The sequence below is a fragment of the Mya arenaria genome, chromosome 7, assembly GCF_026914265.1.
Source record: "Mya arenaria isolate MELC-2E11 chromosome 7, ASM2691426v1".
NCBI lineage: Eukaryota > Metazoa > Mollusca > Bivalvia > Myida > Myidae > Mya > Mya arenaria.
In genome coordinates, this window is record NC_069128.1 from 12,863,629 (window position 1) to 12,882,970 (window position 19,342).

Consider the following 19,342-nt stretch of genomic DNA (forward strand, 5'->3'; position numbering starts at 1 on the left):
TGTTTTTAGTAAGTTTCTACTAAAAGCTCATTATGTCAACGTTTAATTATTATTTTTTACAAAACTGTGGGATTTTACTGTCATATTTGTAGATAAAATAGAAAAATAAATAAAACATTTTATTAGCTACCGGTGCCTGTATAAGTTTTTACTTCCGGTAAATGCACAATTGAAGGTGATTTTTTCATCTTTTGGCAGTTATCTCCGTTTCAACGAATTAATCTTATTAAAATTCATGGAATAATTAATCCTTTTGAAGAATTGAAACAGTGCAAATCTTTGATTTTATCGTCTTATATTGAATAGTGCTGCATTTCAGTATTTTATCTTAACCCCACCCGGTTCTAATTTGATTGTGATATGTTTACAAAATGTAAAATTACATAATTGATAAGTTTATATTTTTCCAGAGGAAAGATGTTGAGGCTGTGGCCATTAGCTCGTAACTGCAAGGCCACAAAAGCCCTAGCATCCCTTGGTATGTTTGTATTAAAGAATGTTGTAAATAGGACCCCATTGGAAATAAGTTAAAAAAACTTTAATGTGTTATTCGGTATGTCTCACTAATTTGAGCTCTTTATAAACGTATGTGTACTTGTAAAAGTACGCAATTGACCATAGAAACAAAAATCAAGTTGCATGTGTACTTGTAAAAATACGCAATTGATCATAGAAACAAAAATCAAGTTGCAACGCTCAAACACATTAGATTAATTTTCCAGCACATTTTACATGTGCCACACAGGGGGTTGATAGTTAGCTTGTTTTAATCACAGGGGCAGGTTGGGTTGTTTTGACACACCACGCCCCCGTCCGGGTTTTTTTATCAATATTTTTTATCAAATTTTAGTAAGAATATGATGTGGTAACTGTAACTTGTGAAAATTGGCAAAAAAAATATTTTTTTATTTTTTTTATTTTATTATCTTTGTAAAGGGTGACGACTCGACCCTGAATTTCCATGTATTTGCCGACATGACCCTGTTTAAGAGGCCATAACTTTATCAAATCTTAACCAAACTCTACATTTTTGGACTTTCCTTGTAGAGTTAGTGTCAATCTTTAAGAAAATGTACAGTTTTAACGAAAACAAATGCAATTTCAAACCCGAATTTCCTAAAACATGTTACTCGACGAACCATCTACCCGCAAATTTCACCGAAATTTTCTAGACTAAAATGCATTATCCTGGTATTGCATCATAAATTCAACACGTGTGCTTAAGAGAAACAATATATCTATCACAATACAGGTGAAATGGAAGTCAAATATCGTCCAACAGAGCCGTGCACACGATTTACAATCTTTGTTTATTTCTATACGCATATGCCGACATGGACATTGCGCAACCGGAAATTATTCAAGGCGCATGCGTTGGTGCCCTGCTTGCATCTACGATATAGTTGCGTTGCATGGGTAAACTTGTTTGTGTATACACATACTAGCTGGCATGTATAATTATTGTAAACAAAGTATGATCATTGTTTTTTAGCATGCACGACTCTATGGGACGATATTTGACTTCCATTTCACCTGTATCGTGATAGATATATTGTTTCTCTTAAGCACACGTGTTGAATTTATGATGCAATACCGGGATAATATCTATCAAGTGATGTAAATGATTGATTTTAACTGAAAAATGATTGGTTGAGTCTGAAATCTGCGACAATCAATTGTAATTAGTCATAATGGTTTAATGATTTAACCAGGGAGTTGTTTTTCTTATTTCCTCTCAGTGTTTCCGTTTGGTTAATTCCTGCCAAATTTCTCCTTTGAGTTCATCAATTCATTTGTAAGTGTTCAGTTGTTTTCGCCAACAATATGGCCAAAAGCAACAACAACACTAATTAATTTCGATTATGTACACAACATAAGCATAGTTAAGGATTACAAGTTATTGTACAAGAATAAAACTACAAGTAAGTTGTAGTCAAAAGCTGATTGTTCCATCAATAATTGGTTACTTGAGTGGAACTGATAATCAATAGTTAAACTGGAATGGATTCCCAACACTAGTTGTAAAAGTATCACTTTTCATTGGCGACATCGTCCAAGTAATTGTATGTGGACAGATTTTTTATGATTTTTTTTTATATGGCAAATCCTTTTGAAGAATCCTGTATTGAACTTCTACTATTGTAGACTAGCATCATGGTCACCTTTCGCTTGATTATAATTGGTGCTGCTGTCCAGTTTTATTGATATAATGTGCAGGTTAAAGATAGGGACCCAGAATTTGAAAGTCCTGGTATTAATCTTTGAATTGGTTTTAAAAAGTTAAAATTCAGATGTGTTATTTTCTATCAAAGCCAATGGAACATTTCCCATTAAATATGTATATATATTATAACTCAAAATAGGAACAAGTTAAAAAAAAATTAGTTGCATATACATGTCATGCATTTTTATTCATGTCGCACACTTATTTGATAATTTCCAATAATTATTCCCAGTTTCTTCAATTTTTCTACAGCACGATGGAGCTCTACGGCCCCACCAGAGACGCTGGAGGTTTTTGTGGATGACAAGTCAGTACAGGTGGTACCAGGAACCACCATCTTACAGGTGAGAATGAGAGCTGAGAATTTAATACATCTTGCAAGTGATTCATTATCAAATCTGATTACTTGCATCTTAGGGACTTTCATATTTCGTAACCATGGGTTGTAAGCAAAACTAAGAATATCAAGCATAACTTTGTGCACATAACTTACAAAAAGTGCCGAGTGCATCTCTCCGTCTGTTATATATGAGATATTCGATCTTTTGATTATGTGTGTCAACAGTTAATGTAAAAAAAGGTATATTTGAACAGTAATAACATTGGATATCAACATGCTGCTTGCATGCATTGCATTTTTATACATTATACCAATTAGGCGGATCAGAATTTTTACAGTTCAACATGTATTTAAGTTAACATACAGTACCAGGTATGTTCAATTTATTGGAGAAGATGATATAATCTTAGTCACCATATGCGTACAATCTTCTTTGACTGTTTTGTTTGTGTGTCAAAGCTGCACTCTCACAATTATACCGTTTTATAACTTTTTTGGTTTTGGAACGAGCCAATTTTGGCAAAATTCCATGGTAACCAGTTTTATAAGACTGCTGACAAAAAATAAGATCACAGATTTTCTATATTTAAGTTCAAAAATTGATGTTTTATGCATTTTTAGCTCGACTATTCGAAGAATAATGAGAGCTATACTACCCACCCAAGCTTCGGCGTCACACCTTGGTTAAGGTTTTGCACCTTTAAGTCTTCTCAGTAAATACATCATCAGTGTGTGTATACCACGTGATAAATTTCGTCATAAATGCTACGTCGGAAGGCAATGTTTTGATTTGAAAAAAGACTTTAAACAAAGATATCTTCATGAGTTCTTTACCATTTTAAATGAAACATAGCGCAGTCTACGCAGGTTACGGAGCCCTGCCTTCGATCTTTTACCAGATTTTGATTGAGAGTTTAGTTTCTTTAAACACTTCGACAAAGCCTTTAGCAGTATGGCCGTCTGACGGAGCACTGTCAAAACATTATTTTGGAAAAATGTTTGTCGAAGTGTCTGATGAAACTAATCAACTTATCAAACTACGATAATAAAACAAATGCGATGCTCCTTACGCGGCATAGACTTCCCTTTGTTTTATTTAAAATGGTGTGTAAAATAAAGTTATCTTTGATTTAAGACTTCATTTTAAGCATAATGTTGCCTACCAACGTAGCATATATGACATAATTTATCACGTGGTAATCACACACTGATCATGTATTGCATTGAAACTTTAGGTATGTACTCCCAACTATCTAACCTACTCATTTAATGAAGATAGATAACACTTTTTGAATATAATGCAAAAAATGGGCCTTTATTATTTGACTTGGACATTCTGGTTAAGGTTTTGCATGTAAGCACACATAGCTTAATATCTCAGCAACTACTTGATGTATTGCATTGAGACTTTATACAATGGTACTCTACCATCCAATCTACTTGAATAACCAAGTTAGAGAACTGTATTTTGCAAATAATAGCCCTTTATTGCATTGAAACTTTATACACAGGCTCCCAACCATTCAACCTTCTTTATAAATCAGAAGAGATAACTCTATCTTGCATATTATATAATTTTTGCCCTTTATTATGCGACTTAGAAATTCTGGTTAAGGTTTTGCATGTATGAACACATAGGTTAATATATTATTAACTACTTTATGTATTGCATTGAGACTTTATACAATGGTACTCAACCACCCAACCTACTTAGATAACCAAATTAGATAACTGTATTTTGCAAATAATGGCCCTTTATTATTGGACTTAGAAATTCTGGTTAAAATTTTGCATGTAACAACATTTATGTTAATATCTTGGCTAATACATCATTGCATTGAGAAATTATTCTAATTTTTCAGTGATTCATACACTGAAAAGCGGCGGAATAGTCGAGCGTGCTGTCTCTGTGACAGCTCTTGTTCTTAACCATTAGTAACGGTTTAAGCCATAGAACACTAATTTTCGAACGGAAATATGAAAAACTACAATCTGTTTTTTTTGTCAGCAATCCTATATCATTGGTTTGCTGATATTTAAGCAAAAATTTGCTCTTTTCAAGGCAAAAAAAAAAAATTTGTATAAATGGTATATCCGTGAGAGTGCTGCTTTAAATTGATACGAGTATGATTGTCCAATTCAAATATGTTTCTTTTATATATTTTTTTTAATTTAGCACATAAAACAATAGCGACATGATATTGTTCTGATTTCTCATATATTTGTATTGTCTTCATTTATTGATGATTTATGTCAAGTTTCTTTAAGGCCAAAAAAAACCAACCTGTGTTTCCGGTAACCCAACCGACCCTATTTTTTCCTCGCCGACCATAATCTCTTTTTTTTTACATAAAAGTAAAAAAATAAATATTAATTCTATCGTAAATAAATTATTTTTATTTTTTAAATATATCATCATTATTTTCGTTGTTTGTCTTTCTATGTCCCCGGAGAATAAACTTTCATTTCTTATTATGTGTTACTGAGACGCTATGTCAACAGGAAAACAAAATGGCGGGGGGCGGCGAACCCTGTCCGATACCTTCAAATTGATGAACGCATGTTTACGGTCCAAACACGTGGTTATTCACAACATATTTTGCTGTCTTTAAAATGAAAATATTTAGGATTATAGCTCGTGGTGTTATTTATTCATGTCCAAAATAAAACTTACTTTTTTACGATTAGGCTTTGCGTATATCATGCAGGCTTCTTACGATTAGGCTCTGCGAATTCATGCAGGCTAACTGCCAGGTTTCAATACACAAACTTACATGAATGTACAGCCTAATAAGTAGATGGCCCCTATTGATTTTGGGGGTCATCGGGCCAAAGATCAAGGTCGCAGTGACCTTAAATGGTAAAAGGTTGTCTGAGTGATAACCCGACAATGCCTGCACCCATGGCCCTCAAACTGGACTTGGAGGTTGGGCCTGACCAGTAGATGACCCTGATTGATTTGGGAGTCATCAGACATAAGGTCAAGGTCACATTGATCTTTAATGATAAAAGGTTGTCTGAGTGATTACTTGACAATGCCTGCACCCATGGCCCTCAATCTTGACTTGGAGGTTGGGCCTGACCTGTAGATGACCCCTTTTGATTTTAGGGGTCATTGGGTCAAGGTCACAGTGACCTTGAATGCAAAAAGCTTTTCTGTGTGATAACTTGACAATGCCTGCACCCATGGCCCTCTAACTTGACATTAAGGGAGGGGTGACCAGTTGGTAACCCCTATGGGTTTTGAGGTCATATAGTCAAAGGTCATGGTCATAACTTATATTCATCATTAACATTTCGTCATATTGACTTTTTCCCTGCTGCTAACCCGTGCCAAAAAAAGCTTTGCTAATTTGAGGATACATTTTTGTAAATATCAGTCATCATCTGAACATGATTAAAAACTGTACCTACTATCCTCACACTTTAAATGGTCATAACCTTAAAACTGCCTCAAAGGCATCCAGTGTCAATATGACAAATCAGCTGTCATTTCCATCCATGCATATTTCATTCAATTGTCCAAATACTCCTGACAACATGGCACTCAGGGGGGGGGGGGGGGGGGGGGGGGGGGGCATAATGTTTGACAAACATCTCTTGTTATAAGTCATTTTAGTTAAAACAAGAAAGGATATTGTAAAAAATGTGGGAAATTAGATAGCTTTTCAAATTATTTGGGTTATAAATAATGACAATAGTGATCATATACTGAATCACAAATCTCAGTATTCTTATGATTTTGTGTCAGAGGAATATAATATTTTTAAAAAGCACTGTTCAAAAATAATTCATGTTGTTCGAATATGTTAATTATACATTATTTCTACCAGGCATGTGCCGATGCTGGTGTCGAGATACCTCGCTTCTGTTACCATGAACGACTCTCCATCGCCGGCAATTGTCGCATGTGTCTGGTGGAGGTGGAAAAATCTCCAAAGGTTTGTGTCATTTCAATGATTAGAAAGTTGTTATATATTAAAAGCAAAATGGTTCAACATTTACAGTAATCTCAAAAAAAACCCACTCTGTAAAAAGATTTCTGAAAATATTTTAAAGGAATTAAAACCGTTGTGCCTGTTTTGAATATTCTAGTGAGGCATTATCATCAATTCAATGATATTGGAAATGAGGAAGGATATGTTACTTCACAGGGTAAATAAACACCCAAATAAATTAGTATGTCATGTTTTATACAGTAACATTTTGCCGCCATCATTCCAAAAAACAGTAATTGTATTGTTAATGATAAATACCATTATATTCTAGCCGATAGCGTCATGCGCTATGCCGGTGATGAAGGGTATGAAGATCAAGACAGACTCGCCAATGACACGGAAGGCTCGGGAAGGCGTGATGGAGTTTCTCCTTATGAACCACCCACTCGACTGTCCCATATGTGATCAGGTATTCACCTTTGGTCGCAGTTTTCATATGTTATCCAGTGTTTATTTGAGTTGTCCGGTGTTTGCATGTTCAGTCCTGTGTGTATGTGTACTCCAGTGTATGTATGTGTAGTTTGATGAGTATTTGTGTAGTTCAAAGTCTGTATTTATTGTTCAATAGGTATATGTGTAGTCCAATGATGATAATTGTTGTCCAATATGTGTTGTTCACTGTGTTGATGTGATGACCAGTGTCTATATGTATTGTCCAAACTTTATGCATGTAGTCCACTGTTTTTATGTGCAGGCCTGTGTTTATGTGTTGCCCTGTGTTTTATAGTGTTGTCTAATATGTATGTGTAGACCGTTGTTTATATGTGTAGTTCGATGTATGTAACACTGACACTGAATGACCAGGAAGGTGCAATAGAGTGTCTCCTTATGAACCATCTACTAGACTGTCATAGCGGTGATCACCCTGTCTTTTGGTAAAGGTATATCCAGCATCATCAACCTTTGTGTTGTTAGCGATACCACTAAACAGGTCTATAGCTGCTTTCTGATTTTGTTTGTTTTTACAACATGTTTATTATGTATGAGCTAAATGTAATATTCTTGAAATTATTGTATCTGATTCTTACAGTTCTCACTATTATCTCATTTCAGGGTGGGGAATGTGACCTACAGGATCAGTCGATGGCTTTCGGCAGCGACCGCAGTCGTTTTACAGACATGGAGCATGGGGGAAAGAGGTATGCTGCAGCCTCAGGAATGTGGAGAAATGGTTTCAGTAATAAAATGCTGGAAGTCTATTTGCCCAAGTTGAAGTATAACATTTTATATGAAAATTTATGCCACCTAGGGTCATGAAATAGATGGCAAAATTATCCTCTTTTTTGTCATGAATTATAATAAAAAAAGTTACACAGCTGAATGTTGAATTTCAAGTAGGATCTCTTATTAATTTGTTCTGCTATAGTATCTCATTATTGTACTTAGACATATCACCATCAGTGTTATTATGACTTGTGTGTTTTTGTTTTCAGAGCTGTTGAAGACAAGAATGTTGGCCCTCTTATTAAGACAATAATGACAAGATGTATCCACTGTACCAGGTGCATCAGGTAGACATTATTTATCAGTTTTATTTTGAAAATGGATCTTAGATTGATAATTGTCATTATCACTGTTTTTTCTGTCCTCGTGTCAAAGTAATCCAGGAAATATTCACTGCAGACTGATAACATTGCAGAGGTGCTCACACTGTCTGTCCTCGAAGTGTATTGTGGGTAACAGTATACATGTACTATATATGATTACATTTTATATACACATGTATCATTATAAGTACATGTGCATGTATTTGAAAATATAAAGCTTTATTTCTTCTTAGCATGAATATTTTACCCTACCATGGAATATCCCCAGGTTTGCGAGTGAGATAGCTGGAGTGGACGACCTTGGAACAACGGGACGTGGTGGGGATATGCAGGTCGGCACTTATGTAGAGAAAATGTTCAAGTCTGAGCTGTCTGGCAACATCATTGACCTGTGTCCTGTCGGAGCTCTTACATCCAAGCCGTACGCTTTTACAGCCCGCCCCTGGGAGACTAGGTTTGTATTATATCAATGGTGGTTTTTAATCTGTTTGCTTTATTGTAATGTGTTACATGTTACCTTGTTGGTGGTGTGTAGTCTGTATGATGATGTACTATTAAGATTTGAGGATATATTAAAGCCTAACTTTTACCATTATTAAAGATTCTGTTTTTGTTTCATTGTTCTGCTTACAGACAAATTGTTGAATGACATATCAATACATGTAGTCATTGTCTCTCAAGAAATTGATTGGTTTATTCAACATTGAAAAAAAAACACTGACCAATTATTTCACTCTGAATTGCTACTTTGGATATATGAATGCATGGAAACAAAAATACTTCACTATTAATAATTTTCTTAAAATTTATCAGACTTGACCCTGTTTCACTTAGATATCTTTGTCCTAGACCTTATGCTGCTTCAGATTGCTCCATAATGTTTCAGACAGAATCTATGCGGTAAATGTCCTGACGATATTTTCCTATTGAAACACAGTTTACGCCCAAAATGGCGATACCCATGGAAGTTTATGATCTTAATCCTTATGATCTTTATTGAAACGGGCCCTGGAATGTTTACATTTTATGTTCACAGGAGGATTGAATCAGTAGATGTTATGGACGCTGTAGGCAGCAATATTGTGGTCTCAACACGGACGGGAGAAGTCTTCAGAATTCTGCCAAGAACCAACGAGGTAAACATGTGAAGGAATATAGGGTTTAAATATTTATTAAATACTTGGATAATTATTATTATGGAAACTGTTATGAGTAGTTAAAATTGTAAGAATTTTGAAGAATATTGTCCTAAATGATCTTGGATTTGAAAATGTTTACAACATTTACAAAAAATCAGGTAATCCTACTTAATAACATAATTTTATGAGCAAACACAAATCAGTAAATGGCAGATACTCATTTGAACATAATTTTGTAAATTCAAAATTTAGTCATTCAATTCACATAGTGTTACTAACGACATATTATATATACTTTTCGGCATATACGAGTCATCTCTATTACTCTATTAAAATAACTGTGAACATTTGTCCCCTTGTTCAATGTTAATGATGTTTTATTATTGTTACATTTTTTTTTATCAAATTTCACTCTTAATTATCCTTTTCAATTTCTGAACCTATAACATAAAAACAAGGTCCTTTAAGGGAAACACACATTGATTGATACCTTATTTTATACCAAGAAAGGTGACATATCTTAGTTACCATGCTTTCAGTACGTTTTGAAATACACATTAACCTGCCTGTCAGAATAAAATATTTGAAATCAACTACAGTGGAAACTCACTAAACCGGACAAGGTTCGGACTGGGCAAAATTTCCGGTTCAGTGTGGATTCCGGTTTAGTGAGGATTTGATGTACGGAGTAAGTTTACTTAAAATATGAACTGAGTTAACATTTAGAGGGAAGTTGAAAACTGGAATAAAATGAAAAGGGACAGTTCAAGTCTTCGATTTAGTCGGAGGTTGAGACATGATAAAAGCACATGCAAAAGTGATAAACATAATAAAACATTTCTGCGTTTTTATAATCATCTTTTTTTCCAAGTCTTAAAATAAAACAACTCTCCTAATTTAATGCTTGTAAAGTATGTTTGATAGTTGAATTAACGCACCGCTCTGATTCGATTCAATCATAGAAGTCTTTAGATAAAACAACCCTCTAAAATGATCACTTAATATTAAATCGTTTCTAGTTCTTTATTTTCTGCAACAAACAAATTTATGTTTCTATCAATTTTCTTTTCATAAGTTTAATTATCGTTTGATTATCGCGCGGCAGTCAATCCTAAGCGCAATCATCATTATAGATTATCGAGTTAACACAACATCACAGGTGCAATATTTAACGATGCACCGGCTGTCAAAACAAATTGACACGCGATTCGCGAATTCCTAATACACAAAATAATACACAAAATCATTTTGACATGTTTGAACAAATATACGTCTGGTTTTGTGAGGTAAAATTACGTTGACAACTAACAAATTTTTTCAATTTTTATGTAAGGTATCCGGAATTCTGGTTTTGTAGGGATTTTTTTACATTGAAAATAGAAGGGCAAAAGTCCGGTATCCCGTGGATTCCGGTTTTGTGGAGATTCGGTTTAGTGAGTTTCCACTGTATATAAACTTGATGTTATGCCATTTATATAGTGGCTCTGGTCATTTTGAGACTTAAAACTCAGTAAGTAAGCATTGATGTTATTTACTGGTGCATACTAATGTATTCGATTCAAAGACATACATAACCAATCTTAAAACTTTCTTGTGTATGTGGGTTTTTAACTAATTTCAGGAGGTAAATGAAGAATGGATTTCTGATGCTACACGGTTTGCGTATGATGGTTTGAAGAGACAGCGACTGACTGCGCCGTTTGTGAGGAATGCCGATGGACAGCTGGAACAGACAGACTGGGAGACAGCTCTTGTTGCTGCCACTCAGAAGGTGAGGGTTTTATTTCCACTTGTTAGAGTTAGAACAATCTTAAAGCTCTGCTCTGGTCAAATGTTTTCCAGGATTCTTAGCATCTGGTTCCATAGAAAATCTTACAATTTTCTATGCTAAGGAGTGGTGTAAGACTTCCAGCTTATTCATCCGAAAACCTAATTATAACTTGTTTAAATCATTTGTGGCGGTACTCATTGCGTCCCTGCTGTGAGATGAAAACCTAGAAAAAGTCGTAAGGTTAACTTACCAATGGGCAATTGTCTTTCTCAAGGATGACTTAAGCTTAGCCTGCCCTGTTCCATTGCAGATTGTGTCCGTGCCAGGAGATAAGATTGCAGGACTAGCTGGAGGACTGGTTGACGCGGAGGCCCTTGTCGCCCTCAAGGATTACTTAAACAGGCTGGGATCAGAGGCTCTATGTACAGAGGAAATATTCCCTATGGATGGAGCTGGGTTGGTTACTTACTGTTCAGATATATATGCTAGTAGATCACATTCGCTTTAACAGATATTTCTTTTCTGAATACAGACAGACAGAATGGTTTACTTTAAACATGTTATTAACAGTTTTTTGACAATACAAGTGAAGTACCACTATTCATGATAGAGCCAATAATTGATCAGAATGTTTAAAATTTCTCTAAGCTCATACATATAAAGTGATGGATGCATTCATTCTAACTTTAATTGATTTAGTGGAATGGAAAAACAACGTTTACAACAAACAAATGAAAAAAGACAATGAAACTGATTTGTGTGCAAGTCGCACTCCTCAGTTAGAGCTGTTTGTGAAATTAAGCTTAATTTAGTGTTAACTGATTTAGTTTTCATTACGAACATGTATCTTCCTCCATGTTTCAGAACTGACCTGCGTTCCAACTACTTGTTAAACACGGGCATACAGGGCGTCGAGTCTGCTGACCTTATTCTTCTGGTTGGCACCAACCCCAGATTTGAAGCCCCACTCTTCAATGCCCGCATCAGAAAGAGGTGAGTTCAAGAACTTCGCGAAACTTCTTACGGTAAGCTTTATAGGCTTAATTAGCATATTTCAATGAGCTAAAATACATAATTAAATTGAACTTCGATACTAAATTAAAATGAAAAATGGTTTATTGGGATTATCATAAAGATAGTTCCTATCTTTACTCAGTTTTTGAAATTGAATGCCCAAAATCTAGTGTAAACCTCGTAAAGTCATGGTTCGTGGACCGTGCCAATGCAGTAACAAAATCATAAATAATGATATTTGAAGATGCAATATATTAAGTGCCAGGAATAAGACTTTTCACGTACATAATTTTAGTTTTGAAAGATGTGTGTTATTTAATTTTGTATTATTAACGTGTACCTTAAGTAATAGAAGTATAAAAACTCTTAAAGAAGTAAATATTAAGCAAATTATTGAATAACATGTGAGCTTGGGTTATACCTGTTATAAGGGACTTAAGAAGTTTTAAGAAATTGGGGCTGTGTGATTTGTGTTATTTATTAAGGATGGAACTCTGTCAACCTTGATTTCCTAGTCAGCTCTAAGAGGAAGTTTTGGAGCACTTTTAAGTTTAATGCTCATATTAGAAAAACATACGCTGCATTTACCTACATGTGTATGCTTGTTTGAATATTTCATAGGAACGTGTTTGAATATTTCATTAAATGTGTTTGAATATTTCATTAAAACGTGTTTGATTATTTCATTAAAACATGTTTGAATGTTTCATTAAACATGTTTGAATATTTCATTAAATGTGTTTGAATATTTCATTAAAACGTGTTTGATTATTTCATTAAAACATGTTTGAATGTTTCATTAAACATGTTTGAATATTTCATTAAAACGTGTTTGAATATTTCATTAAAATGTGTTTGATTATTTCATTAAAACATGTTTGAATATTTCATTAAACATGTTTGAATATTTCATTATAACATGTTTGAATATTTCATTAAAATGTGTTTGAATATTTCATTAAAATGTGTTTGAATATTTTGCAGCTGGATCAACAATGACCTAACAGTCGCAATGGTTGGAGGCCAGGTCGACCTCACATATGAGTATGAGCATCTTGGAGACTCGACACAGATACTGTCTGACATCGCCTCTGGAAAACACCCTTTCGCTAAGGTATTGAATTATTTGGTTTAAACATTATTTATTTCAAAAGGACATTTTAAGTATACACATACACAAATTTAAAGCATGGTCAATAATAAAGGATTGTCTGACGTAATAATACATGAAAGTTAAACAAGTGATAAATGCACAAAAACTTTCTCTGCAAACTTGAAAAGGAAGCTTAATAGCTTATCCTATGCTTTGCTTATGGTTAAGGATATTCTAGTAAACATATAACACCCAGGGGGAAGGCAATAATTTTCATAGTGTATGGGAAGGTGTCTTTTTTCACTAATTTGTACCACAAAAGCGTAAATTTGCTTTTGTAGGGAATGGTATCATTTAAAAGTGCCTTCCCCCCGGGGGTTATATGTTTAAATGGAATAGACTTTATACATTTATTTCAAGAGCTACAATAACAGGATTTTATATAAGTATACTATTTTGCTGTTAAATGATCAGAATTAAGGTAATGAGACTTGCAAAAAAATCCAACAGAGATAGAAATTATGTATGGAATATTTCAGTCCTATAATCAAGGTAACAAGTTTATACATGTAGACCTTAAACCCCACTTAATAAACTAGAATCACATCTGCTGTTTTCAACTTAATTACAATGAAAACCGAAGTTATAGGCTTTGTTGTACATGTGTGAGTGTATATAGCCAAGGTTCACATGTTCGCACACTGTTGGTGATGCCAAGGCTGTGACAATATCGTGACTTTTTTATTCAAAATAACAAGCTAAAAGTAATAAGAAAATATATTTACTGTTGAAATTTGCCTTATTTTCTTTTGTCTGTTTTTGATGGTCATTTGCGCTCCCTCCAATGTTAGGGCATAAAGCTGCTTCTTTGTACTTGTTATATTTCCACCATGACAAACCATAGGAATTGATATTCACTTGCAAAAGCTATATTTTTGTCAACAATCCCACATGTCATGGCAGGGTGTGATGTCATATCCATTGATTATTAGGATAAAATTAGTGACATCTGCTCAAAACGATTAAAATAAGTGACTGTTTAAGTATTTTAATTTAGGTGATATAAATGAAACTGTTCTAAGAAACATCTTTTTCCGAATTATATGAACCACACAAAGTAAACATCCCTTTCAGATGTGGTCAATAAAACAGGATACCGGCCTCATCAACAGTCAATAACAATATATTGTATTAACTGATAAGCCACATTAAAGGGACTGGACACCAGTTAATAAAATTGAAAGAAAAAAAGAAATAAAATTGAAAGAAAAAGAAAATTGTCAAAAACTTCTGTAAAATTGACACTGTTGTGTACAACACATTGAATATTACTTACTGGTGTATCACATTGCTTACCAAACATGCATCTTTCATAATTTTTTCCGCAGTTTCCAATTTGAAATTTACTCTGCTTGTCTACATGTAAATCCCAGGAAGTTAAAAAATAGCATCGGTATATTTATCAGTATTCATAATCAGATATGATTTAAACTGGGAAACCATTACCGGTATTTGCTATGTGCTATTATTAAATGGGGAAACACAGATGAGACATCAACATTATTGTTGCGTTTATTCTCTAAATCATGTAAAATGATGTAATATTGGCTTCCTACTAGCCTGCATTGACAATTCTAGGATTGTTTTGAGGAAATACCATATTTGACGATTTTTGGACCATCTGGTGTCTAGTCCCTTTAAACCTTTATAAAGCAAGCATTGTTTCACTGACTGAGCATCAACTAATACTCCTTTGGTTTGTTCTAAGGAGTATGGCCCATAGTAAGGAGCACAAACACTCATCCTGTCTGGAAAGGATGTATAAGCACATAAGTTGTTCTTACAGACACTTGGAGCAGCTAAAAACCCAATGGTAGTTGTCGGGAGTTCAGCTCTGCAGCGAGGAGATGGAACATCCATACACCAGGCTGTTGCCACCATTGCCCAGAACGCCCGGGTACAGTCCGACTGTGGTGAAGATTGGAAGGTCCTTAATGTACTACACAGGGTAAGTGACAATGTAGATGTGGTGAAATGTTTTCGTAACTGTTCAGGCGCAATATTGTTAAGACTCAAAAATTATTCAGCAACAAAACTCCTTATTCAAACTCAAATGTCCCTACTTTGGCCTAAAGTCTCTCTTTTCTCATACAAAATTCCCTATTCTGACAGAGACAAATTTACCGTTCAGACATTTAACCTCTCTTAACCCAAAAAACCCCTTATTCTGACCCAAAGTTACAAACTTCCTAATTCCGGTAGACAATCATAACACTCCCTACTTTGATACAGAGTTTTTTTATTTAAACACCCTTTTTTGTATGTTGTGAGTCAAGTGGCTGGACTACAACTTAGAAAGTAGATGTTGAGTTTATCCACCGAGCATAATGATTTTTCCCTGCAGGTGGCGAGTCAAGTGGCTGCCCTTGACATTGGCTATAAGGCAGGAGTCCAGTGTATCCGGGAAAACCCACCCAGTGTACTATACATGCTTGGTGCTGACGAGGGAGCAATCACTCGAGACCAGCTCCCCAAGGACTGCTTCGTCATCTACCAAGGTCTGACAGAGATATATGCGATGGATTTGTGCCAATTTGAATTTGCCATGATACTAGCAAAAGTTTATATGAATGTCAGGCCCTTTATCATTTTAGATTACCATTAGTTTAAATGATATACAAAATTAAATGGCTCTGAAGAAACTGAAACATTCATTTTGACTGTAATCCATGTACATACTATAATAAAAAAAAGCATATATGGGTGGGGTGGAGGGGGAATGGGATGGGGAATAATTAGGGGAGTATTTATTGTGACAGAGAGGTATGGGGGGTCTAGGACTTTTATGATCTAATTATATATTTCCTATTCCTAGGACACCATGGAGACCGGGGTGCTGCGATGGCTGACGTGGTTCTCCCAGGCGCTGCTTACACAGAGAAGGATGCCACATACGTGAACACGGAGGGCCGCGCTCAGTACACCAAACTGGCCGTATCCCCACCCGTGATGGCAAGAGAGGACTGGAAAATTATTCGCGCTCTATCTGAGGTGAGTTACTTTAAGCATTGGTGTTGAGTTTACTTGATGAACACAAAGGGATGCACACAGTTCACATAACTGGCTAGAGAAAAATGGAAAATTAAGCTATTTTTGTCTGATTTGAGTTGTATATTAGCTTCATAGACAAATAGTTGTGGTACTCTTGGTTCAATCCAAAAAAGTTATATTATGACATGTCCTGTTTCATGTAAAGAGTTGAAAACATTGAATCACTACCAGTCTCTCTAAGCAATGCAAATATCAAATCCAATTATACTGGAGGCTGTAGTTTCCAAATGAAAATTACGGTAGAAAACAATGTTGCATTATAAGTCAGTGTCATTTAATTGCTGTTTTCCCTATTTCGCAACATATGCACTCTATTTTTCAGCTATCAGGCAACTCGTTGCCATACGACCGTATCCAGGAAGTTCGTGAACGCTTGTATGATGTCTCACCAAATCTCGTCCAGTACGGCTCCGCTGAGGATGCTAACTACTTTAAACAGGCTAATGAGCTTTCTGCTGTGAGTTGTAGTTTGTTATTCCACATACAAATGGTTATAGTTTGCAGTGCAGGGGCCAAATTCATTAAACATCTGGAGTCATTTCCTAGCTTAAGTCGATTTCTTAACATTTTCATAGTCAAAGCAAAAGAATGTACAGAAAGTGTTTTTTCAAGATGGTCAATGAAACAATTTTAGAAATTATGAAGTTTTTTTTTATGATATGACCAATGAGATACGCAAGTTAGGAATGTGACTTAAGATGCTTTATAAATGCAGCCCCAGGCTTTGTGTGCTAATAGTTATACAAGCCAATTTAAGTTGTACTTGTATTTTATGAACACATGATCTTTAACTTGTCAAATTTAATACTTTTTTAGCGTGTCTTAAACTTGATGAAGAACTTACTTACTACCATAAATTTTGTGCATACATTTAACTTTTGATAGATATTCGAGTAACCATTATTTATAAAAATAAAAGAAAGACGAATATATGCTTGAGATTTATGAATATATATATATCTATGAAGACTGAATGTGCTTAACTGTAGTCACAACTCTGCACAATGCAATAATGCCATGATGATCATAGAACTAATCTTCTTTTCACTGACAGAGCATCAAAGGCAAGCTGGAAGACAAACCCTTGACACCAACTCTTTTGAACCTGAAGGATTTCTACATGACAAACTCCATCGGCCGGGCCTCACAGACCATGGCCAAGTGTGTCAAAGCCGTTCAGGAGATGGACTAGGGAGATGAAACCTCTAATAAGAGGAGGCATTGGGCGTTAACAATGCTTAAACCTTGATGTATTAAAGTGGTCACCTGGCTTGATATCGTGTCCAAGCATCATTGGGATAGTTTGCTGTGCACACAATGTTGTGTGTTGTACCACCCTTCATGAAATTACAAATTAACAGTCATAAGATGATACCCAAACACTATATAAGATTTATTAAAGGAAGATGTGTTTGTGTTGTGCTAATAAAACATTTTAATCAAGCCTAATGTAAAAGTAAAAGTATTAGTTCTTAAAGTCATGTTTGCTTAAATTGGATGGTGATAAGTGTTTAAGCTGTAAAAACCTATTTTTAGAATGTTTCAAGGACATGGCATTTCTTTTGCCTTGGTAGAAGTGTTATTTGTTGATAATGAAATGCTTGATATTTATTAAAAGTTGAAAAGTAAGTCTTCAGATTTATTCTTGAATAAAAGTTTAGCCATAACTAGTAGAAGTGGTCTTTTGGCAAAGCTTTAAGTGTATCAAATATGTTTAACATGAAAAAGGATATAAATTTCCTCAATCGCTATGTACACATGATATCTGTTTTGATGGTTTAATAACATCAAGTTTATTGCATAGCAATTGTCACTAATTACAGAAGCAGTAAAATGTTAAATTTTGTTATCCTACCCGAAAAGGGAGTAGCATATAGTAGCCAATTTGTCAGTCTTTCAGTCCATCCGTCACACTCTAAGGCCTTGTCTGGAGAATAACTTCAAAACTACTCATGGTTTTGAAATAAAACGTGATACATAGATGGTTATGAGAGAAAGTACAGTGCAACAAGAACCATAATCCTATCATGCATATTAATGAAGTTATCTCCCTTAAACCATTTTTTATAGTTGGCGCTTGTCTGGTCCATTACTTCAAAACCATTAATGGGATTGAAGTAAAAATTGGTATATATGGAAATGAGAGGACATGCAGTGTGAATGAGCAGTAATCTTATCATGCATATTTATTAACTTATCTACCCTTAACATGATATTTTTCGGAAATGGGTTTTTGTGCCTGCCATATCATAAAAAACAGGGACACTTCCCAAGGGATAGCAATGTGCAGTGTACAAGAACCAGTATTCTGCCCTACAGTTTTTTTTTGTAGTTATTTCCCCTTAACTAGATATAATATCGAAAATGGGTGCTTACCCGTTCCTCTTCCACATGGTTAAATATGTTATGAAATTGTACTATAACGTTCCAACCATTCACCTTTTACCAGCACATTGTAGTACACTTTCTGCCTTTTTTTATTGAAAATGGGTGTTCAGGTAGCATCCATCGCCTCCAGAGGTAATCATGTTTGTAAATTATTGTGAGTCCAGTCTTCAACCATAAACCTTGAAATTTAAGTCCAAGGAAGGCTAAACTCACCGGACGACATTCACATGCAAATTTTTAGTCTTACATAGAAAAAAAAAGCTTTTTGGTGGTGCTGGTTTATATGTATTTGTCTGCATTTTGGCCATCTATTTCTTCTAATAGTTGCAGATTAGCAAGGACAATTTTTAAATTTAAAATATTCCCTGTAAATGTATCTCCTCCATTAAAGATGCACTCTTACTCCCAAATAAGATTTACCACAATTAATACTATTGTTTTAATATTCCATAAAGGATTGATAAATGTCAAAAACAATTGTTCTTATGAAGGATACCGAGTTTATTCAGTTTAATTTGAAAGAAATGTGTATTCAACACGGTATTTCTACCTTATGGGACTAGAGCAGATCACAGTAAATCTTTTAGCATTCACCAATCATTTAATATTTTTGCGTTTTCTGTTATTATATACAGGGTTACATCCTTGTTATCAGTAATATTTTTTCCCATAAATTTATGCATTATTTAGTAAGTAGTTAAAGGTTTATCAGCCAAA

General features: G+C 34.7%; 1 protein-coding gene across 1 annotated transcript; it reads left to right on the forward strand.

Annotated features, from left to right (window-relative positions):
* Positions 1 to 109: 109 nt before the first annotated feature.
* On the forward strand, positions 110 to 17,866 carry LOC128240710 (NADH-ubiquinone oxidoreductase 75 kDa subunit, mitochondrial-like). Its single transcript, XM_052957478.1, has 18 exons — positions 110 to 175; positions 411 to 478; positions 2,477 to 2,568; positions 6,398 to 6,505; positions 6,834 to 6,971; positions 7,616 to 7,701; positions 7,996 to 8,073; positions 8,378 to 8,563; positions 9,146 to 9,245; positions 10,870 to 11,019; positions 11,330 to 11,475; positions 11,884 to 12,012; positions 13,018 to 13,147; positions 14,973 to 15,134; positions 15,531 to 15,684; positions 16,002 to 16,177; positions 16,560 to 16,694; positions 17,292 to 17,866. Exons 2-18 carry the CDS (start codon positions 418 to 420, stop codon positions 17,427 to 17,429), a joined length of 2,169 nt encoding a protein of 722 aa, XP_052813438.1. The 5' UTR covers positions 110 to 175; positions 411 to 417; the 3' UTR covers positions 17,430 to 17,866.
* The last annotated feature ends 1,476 nt before the right edge of the window (positions 17,867 to 19,342 follow it).

Coding starts and splice junctions, on each gene's coding strand:
- LOC128240710 (XM_052957478.1), top strand. CDS start 418: ATGTTGAGGCTGTGGCCATTAGCTCGTAACTGCAAGGCCACAAAAGCC. Junction 2,569..6,397: donor CAGGAACCACCATCTTACAG/GTGAGAATGAGA, acceptor TATTTCTACCAG/GCATGTGCCGATGCTGGTGT. Junction 8,564..9,145: donor GCCCGCCCCTGGGAGACTAG/GTTTGTATTATA, acceptor TTATGTTCACAG/GAGGATTGAATCAGTAGATG.